The 10,538-nt window shown below is 51.5% G+C and overlaps 1 protein-coding gene across 1 annotated transcript; it reads left to right on the forward strand.

Annotated features, from left to right (window-relative positions):
* Positions 1-627: 627 nt before the first annotated feature.
* On the forward strand, positions 628-7,604 carry MAP1LC3A (microtubule-associated protein 1 light chain 3 alpha; the record flags this gene model as incomplete). Its single annotated transcript, XM_009083704.1, has 3 exons — positions 628-683; positions 6,747-6,853; positions 7,360-7,604. Coding segments are annotated over 3 exons (326 nt in total), but the record flags the coding sequence as incomplete, so codon positions are not given.
* Positions 7,605-10,538: the final 2,934 nt, after the last annotated feature.

The following is a 10,538-nucleotide window of genomic DNA, read 5'->3' on the forward strand; positions in this document are numbered from 1 at the left end:
GGGTCATCTCCTTGCCTAATGTTTTTACCCTGTACCCAGGTCTAGAAATACTTTTGGTCAGGCCCATAGCTGTTGTAGCTGCTACATAGATCAGTGCAAGTGAAGGAGTCCTCCTTGGCAAGGTGCATCCCTTGTGGAACCAGGCACTGTGCCAGGCACTGCTTGGAAGTGCGCAACAAGCCGGGGAAATGGCTAAAACCCAGCCCCAGCTGGAGAATCATCTCCTCAGGGGAAGCAGCCAGGGGACACTGAGAGCCTGAACTTGCAGAGCTCAGAGCCTGGAGCTGTGCTGCTGCCCAGCACCCATGGTCAGGAGCTGCATTTGCTTAGGGTGGATTTAGGAATACAGTTTTGTAATCCTTATGTTCTCTTTTCACTCATCTGGTTTCCAGGCATGCATGTCCCAGCCTGGGGGATGGTTGGGTGGGAAGCCATGAAGGGTTGGTCAGTGAAGGTGATACCTGGCTGGCTACTGTCTCACTGCTCCAAATGGCTCAGAAAAGGCCTGGTGGGCAGGACTTGCATTTCTTTGGCAGTGTCCCTCTGTCAATTTGTGGTTGCCTCAGGTCTTCCTGAACTACCACCCACAGGTTTTTCTAACTCCATTTCTTTACTCTTTCTCTCAAGCTGATCGTTGTAAAGATGTTCAGCAGATCCGAGAGCAGCACCCGAACAAAATCCCGGTAAGTGATCCTTCTCGCTGCTCTGTGTTAGACTTTGTCCTCAGGGCCCCTCTGTGCTGCTGGGTGGCCTGCACCAGCCACAGAGCTTGCTTTACTCCCCAGAATCAACCCAGGCTGGTCTCCATGAGCCTCCAGAGCCTTGTGCATGCAGGTGCTCCATGGCAGATCACATTCTCTGCAGTGCCAAGTCCCGCCTGGCTCTTGAACTTTATGCCTGCCTAGAGGCAGGGAACTGTTTTGATCTCCAATCTATTTTTCCAAGCTAGTGCAGCAGGAGAAAACTCTGAAATGGCCTTTTGTTTTTTGGGTGGGGTTTTTTTGTTTGTTGTAGTAGCTACCTGACTTTTCTTGGATAACCTGGTAAGGATTTCTCTGCATCTGCCTAGAGAATGATGTGTGAGATGATCTTCACTGTATTGAAAGCAAAGAGGCTGCTAGGATCATTCATACCTGTTCTGTGCTTTCCCAGCACCTGCTATTGACAAGCGTAGGTGAGATTCCATGAACTGCTTCCAGTTCTTCCTGCCCATGTCACACCTAATACACTGTGATGCTCTTTGGCTGTGAGTGTGCTTTGGAGATCCTACCTGAGTATTTGCTTCTCTTCCTGAGAAGATGGAGAGCTTGGAGGAATGCCCCATCCCTCAAAGTGTTCCAGGCCTAGCTGGATGGGGCTTGGAGCAACCTGGTCCAGTGGAAGGTGTCCCTGCTCCTGGCAGGGGGTGGAATGAGATAAGCTTTAAGATCCTTTCCTACCCAAACCATTCTGTGGTTCTATGAAATAATGTACCTGGGGCTTGCTCAGGTTACTGTTTGCAGTACTTTAGAATGTAAGACCAAAACCAGGACCTATTCGTAGTTTAGCTTCCTGTCAGGACTGGCTGAACATCAGCCTTCTCTTAAAATTCTGTATGATGTCTCAGTATTTGGCCTTCAAGGCTGAATGTTTCAAACTGCACTTGACTCATCCTAGTCCACTCCTGTCTAACTCTTATTTTGATTTTAGCAGAGCATCTTTGACCTAAAAGAATTCTTTCTCTTCCTTCTCTCCCATCGCCTCTGTGGTGTCCACGTGTTGCTGGCTTAGCAGAACAGAGCAGCCCTTCACAGCATACTGGGTACCAGTACACCAAGTCATCAATACACTGATTGACCTCTTGCTTTTCAAAGGGTTTCATGGCTTTAGTTTGGTTCTGCATGTCTCCATAGTCATGGTAGAGCTAACTGCAGTGCCTTCAGGGTCTGGCAGTAAGGCCTGGCTAGAAATACATTGTACATAAAATGCACACATGGAAATATATCAAGTTCCTGTACACAAATGTGTGTTGCCAAGGAAATGTACAGAAGGAGCCAGAGCCCTGCATCCACATGCAGAGTTCTATTGGCATCACTGAAATGTGGTGGGAGAGCTCCCATGGAGTGCTCTTTGCGCTGGGGTCAGCACCACATGCCCCAAGAGGTCTGTGTGTCATGAGGCCCTGGCCACTGGTGTGGCTGTGAGGGGAGCTGTGTGTGTGTGTAGGTTTGGTTGTAGTAGAGACCTGAGCCCTCCACACTGCTCCAGTGGCCTCCTTGTTCAGTGCCTTGTTGTCCCTGATAGTGCCCAGCACTGGGAGAGGATGAGGACCCCATCTGAACCCTCAGCTGCTTTGCTCTCCTGCGCTGAGGGACATGGCAGGGAAGGATGTGTTTAGCTGCAGGTTTTGCTGGAGCAGTAAAAAGACTCAGGACAGAAGGGTGCTGAAGGCCTTGGGAGGTCCAGTCGTGTTTGTTGGGTGTCTGTCAAGGCCTGGTCTTGATTATACCCCAACACCAGTTTGGTGCTGTCTCTGCTCTTTGTTATAGCAGAGTTGCTGCAGGTGGTTGTGTGCAGGTTTGGTGCTGGGTAGTGAGCAGAACCTATCACTGTGGGGCTGAGCAGCACAGGGCAGGTTAAGAATTTCATAGTATCATTGTATGTTAAGGGGTTGGAATGGAGCTTAGAGATCATCCAGCCCCAACCCCCTGCCCTGGGCAGGGATACCTCCCACCAGAGCAGGTTGCTCAAGGCTTTAGCCAACCTGGCTGTGAACACTGCCAGGGCTGGGGCAGCCACAGCCTCCCTGGGCAACCTGGGCCAGTGTCTGTGGACAGGTTGTCTGTCACAGGTTGTCTGTGAAAGTGTTTTCCAAGTGATTGGCTTTCCTGGATAGGTGCTTGGAATTAGCAGAGGGGTTTGAGCTCACAGCCTACAGGAGTCAGGGAGATGACAGGCCACATCACATATACCCTTTCTGCTGACGGAAATCACAGCAGGCTGAGCAGCAGCTGCTGCTCTCTCGCCTCTCCAGTTTCCACGCAGAGCCCTTGGGTGAGTCCCTTTTGCTTCGACAGAGGGTCAGAAGGATTTGCAGAGTGCATGGCCTGGCCTTGTGCCCAGGGAAGGGCATGTCTCTCCTGTTTCCATGTGTGTACTTCCAGAGGAGGCTGAGAAAGGGGCTGAGCCATATGTATGTGAGGAGAGGGATGCAGTGCATCTGTCTGAGCCCACCAGATACAACACAGTGGGCAGCCTGGACCCTGCCTGAATGTGTGGAGTTCTCTGCTTGTATTTGAAGGGAAATCACACCCCAGAACACCTCATTGGCACATGTAATAAGGAGATAGGCAGGAGCCCCAGTCCACCTCATGCCAGGGGCTCCTCTGCTGTCTGCATTTCCCAGAGCTGGCTGCACTTCCATGGTAAAGTGCTGACTGCAGGCGCACACAGCTCATGCTGAGCAGGTGAGATGGTTGTGCTGGCAGTAGGTGCTGCTCGCACTCAGCTCTGATGGGAAGGAGTCTCCAGCTGCCTCTTGTAGGGTGGCTCCTTCTCAGGTGATCAGAACAAGCAGAGAGCTTCCAGTCTTCTCGCTGGGACCCCGATCCACAGCCTCAGCAGGTGCTTTAGAAATCATCTTCTGCCCTGTTAGAGGACATGGAGCCTATGCCCACCCATTACCCTTGCCTGCTGTCAGCCCCAGTGCTCTTTCCAGAACCCATTGAAGCCTTGGAGAGTCTGAAATCACTGGGGAACAGCTTGTGCTGAACAGCAACAGGAGCAAACAATTTCCCAAAGTCCCGCAAGGCTAAATTCAGCCAGGCCTGGTGAGCCATGGGCTGTATGGCTGCAGAGAGGGGGACTAGGGCAGGGCCAGCTCTCATGCAGATCAGCAGGGCCGAAGGGTGTTTGGACCATGCAGAGAGGGCTCTCTTGGATTCAGAGCAGCTCAGAGGATACTCGTGAGGGATCCCAAATCATGCCCTGCCCTGTCACAGTGGTGGATGGGAACTCAAATTACAGACTTGGAGGAAGGGACAACCTTCTCTGAGGTCTTATGAGGGGTGTTCTGGGGAGCTGCAGACCCAGAGGCCAGGGGTGGCATGACTCCAGATGGATCAACACCAGAGCAGCTTTTGGACTGAGGGCATTACTGTGCCTGTTCTCACTAAAGGACCTGCACCCTGCTCTGCCAGAGTGGGACAGGATGAGGCTGTGCTCATTTGAGTGCTTTGTGTGTGTCTCTCTCTGTGCCTGGCCATGGCTTTCTGGGTGTGTATGTAACACATGTGTGTGTGCCTACTGGGAATACATTCTTGGCCTCACTGCTGCTTGGACCTTGCCTCTGTTGGGCTGCCAGATCTGTCGTCATTCCCTACCAAAATCCCCTTCTACCTCTACAGACTGGCCCCAGAACAAGGCTTGAGTTTACAAATGCTGCCCCAAGCCTGATCTGCAGTGGGACCAGCACCCCAGGCTCTGGCCTAAGCCTTTCCCCATTCCCCCTGTGGCTACTCATGTGACTACTGCAGAGTTCTGGAGTGGGTTCCTTCTGCAAGAGCAGGTGTCCCATGCCTGAGGAAGCTGAGGCAGCAGCTTGGAGGAGGATCTGGGCTGGGAGGTGGCTGTGTCTGCATGCCCTGTGGCCACAGGGATGTAACATTAGCATTTGATCATGTTTTTCCCTCCAAAGCTAGACAAGAGTGTTTTGTCCATTGGTCACCTGTTCCCAGAGCTGAGTTACCCAAATAGCAGCTCATGTTCTGGGAACAGAAACTCTTGGAGTTGCTCTACATGAGAGGCTCTCTGTCTGCTCAGGGAACAAGGCAGCAGCCGTTCTGAGAGCCAGGCCATCCTTCCCAGCCTGTTCTTGGTTCAGTCAAGAGGGTTTTTTTATGGGGGTTGGAACTGCTGTTGCCTCTGTGTTTCCCAGTGGCCACAGCAGCATCCCTGTATGGGGCTGTTATGAGTGTCCAGCCAGAGACTATTCCTCTGCCCAGAGCCCAAATACTCACCTGTCCATGCAAGACTCAAATTAATTGCAGTAGGATGGTTCTGTTGTCTTGTCCTTCTTCAGAGGGGAGAAAGGGCTGTTAGGATGGAGAGGGATGTCCTGATGCATGATTTAGTCTGTTGAAGAAAAAGCTTCTTTAACCAGGTCCTCATCTTGCAAAGGGGCTGAAGGAACAATATCTGGTGTTTCCTGGTCTATTTCACTGCCACTTGCTCAGTATCAAGAGGAGACATTGCCAATGTGAGAATGCATTGATGGGCTGAGGGGGGGCTTCATATGCTGCTGATGCAGCCCTCAGGCTCCTGGCTCCCCCTTGGGTGAGCTTTAGCTAGGGTGGGCTCTGCAGTGGGTCCATCCTTGTGGGCCCTGAGGTCAGCCCTGCTGCCTGGGGGGCTCCTCAGACATTCTCAGCTCAGTGGTGACTCTGCAGCATCCCTGCCAGAGTGCTCTGGCTTTGGGGTAGACAGGCAGGAGTTGATCACTGCTGCTGCTGCCAGAGGCTAATGTGTCAACAAAGGATCAAGGGAAAGGGAAATGGGTGTTCCCAGAGGTTCCCTGGTCCTTCTGGCTCCGCAGAGCCGTCTACCGGGGATCCTCCTCTCTGCACTGCTGCCCAGGACCATTTGCAGTCTCCCGTGTCGTTTTGGTACAGATCTGGGAAAAGGATTTAGGGAAATTCCTTGCGTTATAGTGGAAAATAATGTTCATTCTTAAGTGGGAGAAGACAATGGGCTGATGAGTATCCAAGTGTCTCTGCGGAGAAAACAGCTGGGTACCGAGAGATGTGAGAGTCAGAGCATCTCTGTAACAGGAACACATTGAGCTATGTAAGTTCTTATTCCCATTTTACCTGGAAGCTCATTCCCTGTTATCACTGCCTGCCACCTTGTTTCTCAGAATACAAGTGGTGCCCTTCCAGGCTGGTTTGGAACTGCAGTTGTACCTGTCAGCAAACAGCTTCACAGAAGAAAATCATTAGTTATAATAGCAGGAAAATGGAGCAGCACTCATTGTTCAGCCATTTCAGAGCATAGGGTGCTAAGAGCTTTCCCAAGGAAGACCTCTGGCAGGGGAGCACAGGCTGGGCTGTCCCTGTGGTAGCACACAGGAGGAGTGGCTTTCTGATCCTCCTTGGAGTCAGTGTGTCTGAGTGTTAACATAAGGAGTGGGGCTGGTGAAATCCAACCCCTGTTTCTGAAGGAATGCCTTGGATGCCTTCACTGGGACTTCTAAAAGCTGCTTGTTTGGGAATACCCACAGCTGTTCCTGAGCAGGCAGGGGGATGCTGCATGGAAGCAGGAAGGAAAGGGGAAGGAAACTGCCTCTTGCTGTGCACTGTGAGCTCAGTCCTTGACTCAAACCAGAAAAACCTGTGGGCTGGGTCAGTCTGAAAGCGATGTTAAAATACTTCACTCCTCTTCCAGATCTCCTCCATGCCAGGACAGGTAGGTTCATGAATCCAGTGGTGACCACTGGTTCTTGGCCAGCCAGAGCAACTGCTGCTTTAGGTCATTAATTTGGATGCTCTGCACTGCCTGGCTCAGGCACAGGTGACTGTCAAAGAGCTGTCTGCAGCCAAGCCTGGTGGGCACTGCTCAGGTCCTTTCTTTGTTTTGTTTCCTGTGAGGGTGAAGCCAAGTGGAGCTTTACCTCAGCTTTTCCACCTGTGCTAGCTGGATTTGCATTTGGCCTTGAGCGCTGTGTGTAGGGCACTAAATGTGGCTAACCCTACCCTTGGCTTTCTCCTCAGGTCATCATCGAGCGCTACAAAGGGGAGAAACAGTTGCCAGTGCTGGACAAGACCAAGTTCCTTGTCCCAGACCATGTCAACATGAGTGAATTGGTCAAAATAATCCGGTGAGTGGTGTGGCCTCAGCTGATCTGTTATGAGCCTGTCCTCACCACAGGCCACTCCCCACAGTGTGGTGGGTGAGGGCGAGGCAGAAGCAGCTGCTGAGGGCAGGGATGGAGATGTTGCAGCTACAGCATCCTCATGTGTTGGGGGACTGATGGGAACAGGTCCTTAGCACCTGGTGAAGGTCTGTGACCTCTCCCTCATAGGGACACTCCATGAGCTCATGAGAGGGGCCCCAGTCCTCTCCTTTTATCCTTCAGCTCAGAGGGAAGAGGCCCTACCAGCAACACTTGAAGAAAGGGGCTTTGTGGAGTTCTGACTCAGGAGGCCTTGGAGCCTTGAGCAGCTCAGCTGGACTCATGGATACTGTGTCCTGAGGAGTGAGAGGAGGTCCTGGCTGTGCAGGCCTGGCCCCGAGTGAACATCCTCGCTGGGGGAGGTGGAACTGGCTGTCAGGGTATCTCCCCAAGGTGGGCTGACCCTGCCCCTCCTGCCCTTGCCCCTACAGGCGCCGCTTGCAGCTGAATCCCACCCAGGCGTTCTTCCTACTGGTGAACCAGCACAGCATGGTCAGCGTGTCCACCCCCATCTCGGAGATCTACGAGCAGGAGAAGGACGAGGATGGCTTTCTCTACATGGTCTATGCTTCCCAGGAGACCTTTGGCTTCTGAGTGCTGCTGAGGTGGCATGTGGAGACAGACGAACTGTGGCGCAGAGGCTCTCGGCCTCGGAAGACAACACAGCCAGAGGCTCACAGGAGGGGGACTGTGCTGACCCCCTTCTTCCTCCCTCCCTTCTCACCTCCCTGTCACCAAAGAGGCTCGTGGCGCGTGGTGGACTCGCACACCCCTTGACCTCCCTGTAGATTAGTCCTGCTGCCCCACACCCCACGGGGCCTCAGCTCCTGTGCCCTCCCGTCCCCCCGTGCCCCACGCTGCTCTCGCTGTGCTCTGTGTGTGTGTAGCTGCTGCCAGACCTGCTGGAAAGCAGGCAGGATGCTGTGGCCTTCCCTCCCAGCACAGGGAGAGCTCCTCTCCTCTCCTTGACACTCATAAAGGGCAGGAGGTCTGCAAAAGCAGCAAACAGTTGTTACCATTCGCTCTCGCGAGTTTTAATTCGTTTTAATTACACCCATATCAGATTCTTGGTGCTACTGAGTAGATGTAGGCGTCTCTGTAGGACTGTGGATAATGTATATCCTTTAGATTTATTTTATTGGTTTGTTGGTTTGGTTTGGGTTTGGTTTTTTTAGGGATAGAATGGAATGGGGAGAGGGGGAGAATCTTTCCTGTATTCTGTAGGTAAATAAATCAGGCTTCATTGCACTTTAAAGCATAGTAGATGTCAGAGTGGAATTGACTTTTAATTTATACAGGTTTGCCATCTCTAGTGCTGCTCCTCTGTTGACAGTTGTACCCAGATTGTCTTGTTTCTTTTTTTTTTTCCTAATAAAATTGATTTCCCTTCTCTCTGTCTTCCCATTGCATGCAGTTTTTCAGTCTCAGTGTGGCAAGGAGTTCTCTCAAGCAGTGTACTGATTTCTATTTGCTATATTCCCATTCCTGTTTCTCATGTATTATACCAAAAAATGTATATGGTAAAACCCCCCCCAGTTTAATCTATACAAAGGTATATATATAAATATATATATAAAATAAACATAAATTCAAGTTTGTGTCTTGTAGGAATGTTCTGTTCCCATCTCATTTGTCTGTGTTGCTGTCCCTGGTGTATCACATGTGATGCATGTTCCTCACGTTCACTGGTGTGTGTGTGCCTGCCCAGACTTTGGGGCTGGTTAATTAAGCTATGGAAAAGCAGCTGGTTGGGATCGAGGGGCTGTGGCAAAGGGGGAAGCCTGGTTTAAAGGACAGAGCACTGGATAGTGATATGGCAAGCATCATTATTCTTGTCCTACCTGTGACAAGTGTTGAGTGAGTCTCTTGTCCTTTCTCCAAGCTTCCTTATCTGGGGAACAAAAGATTGAGGTGGAGGCATTTGCAAACTTTCTGCTTTTAAGGGAAGCTTTGAGAAATGCAGGAAGTCATGGATGTCCCTGAGTGTTCAGGCCTGTTCTCCAACCAAAGCCTGATGGTCATTTAGCAGGTCCCTGTGTTTTCCTGCCCCAGAGCTGGAGGCAGCAGTGCAGGTGGGTCTCACCTGAGTGGAGCAGAGGGGCAGAACCCCCCTCATCCTGCTGCCCACACTGTGGGGATGAACCCTGGACATGGTTGGGTTTTGGGTACCAGTGCATATGGCTGGAACCTAGCCAACCTCTCACCCACTAGCACCCCCAGATCTTTCACAGGACTGCACTTTTTGCCTCCCATGTAATACTGACTTCAAGGTTCAGCCTCTTCCAGGCTCTCTCCTCTTACCCTTTTTCAGGCAGTTCTTAGCTATTCTCCTTTGCCCCACTCTGCCCTTAGTTCCTCATGAGTTGTAAATAAAGCTGAATTACAACAGGAGTCTGTTCCCATAGCCCCAGAGGCACCTGACAGCCCTGCTCATTCCTACTCAGTCATGTCAGCTAGGGTCTGCAGGGGCCTGGCTTCTAATACCTGCAGGTTCTCTAAGGTCTCTGAATGGAAATGCTGCTGCCTTGTCCCCTCCTCCTATGTGGAAGATGAAAATGAACCCTTGCTTTGTCCTCCCATTCTGCTGCCCTTTCACTCACAATGTCCCCTGGCTTTTCATGGGCTGATGCCTCTGGGCATTGCTTTAGGTATTGCTTGACTAGTGGATGACGTTACACATGCCAGACTGACTTCAAGGACTGATCAGAACTGATGGAGCCAGCCTGACCCAGAGCTGAGCCACTGAGCTACACAGCTTTGGTGACACAGATGTGTGACTGATGCCAAATGCTGGAATCATCAGGGTAGGAGGAAGAGGTTTGTCTGAGGGCAGTGGAATGCAGATGAGCATGGGACAAGTGCAGGTAGAACAGAGTATCCAGCACACAAAGATACATATGCAATGCTCATCATTTCCCTCATGATAGAGGAGGTGGTGAAGACCTGGACATGAGCATGACAGTTTCAGGGGGCACTTTCAGTCCCCTCTGATGCCACCTGCCTCAGCACAGAGCTGCACGTCCTGATGTCAGTCTGTTCATCTTTAGGCCACACAGTGATGCTGTGCAACAGCCTTGGGTGAGTCTGCACTGAGGCTGTGGCTGTGCTGTGAGGTAACTGAGTGCTCCAGGCCTTGCATGTTACACTGCAGCCATCAGTGACCAGAGCTCCTGGTTTGACAAAGGTGGCAGAGGAGCATCTGTTACTCTGCTTCCTATAGTTATGCATATGCTTAAGACATGACTACCATGTATAGTTCTGGTGTCCTCAACATCAGAAGGACATGGAACTGTTGGAGCAAGTCCAGAGGAGGCCACAAAGTTGATCAGAGCACTGGAACACCTTCCCTATACAGACAGGCTGAGAGAGTTGGGGCTGTTCAGCCTGGAGAAGAGAAGGTTGTGTGGAGACCTCAGAGCAACCTGCCAGGAGCTGAAGGGGCTCCAGGGAAGCTGCAGAGGGACTCTGGGTTAGGAACTGCAGGGACAGGACAAGAATAATGGGGAGAAATTGAAAGAGGGAAATATAGATTAGCTATCAGGAAGAAGTTTTCCCTGTGAGGGTGGTGAGACACTGTCCCAGGTTGCCCAGGGAGGCTGTGGCTGCCCCA

The sequence above is a fragment of the Acanthisitta chloris genome, unplaced genomic scaffold, assembly GCF_000695815.1.
Source record: "Acanthisitta chloris isolate BGI_N310 unplaced genomic scaffold, ASM69581v1 scaffold29841, whole genome shotgun sequence".
Lineage (NCBI taxonomy): Eukaryota > Metazoa > Chordata > Aves > Passeriformes > Acanthisittidae > Acanthisitta > Acanthisitta chloris.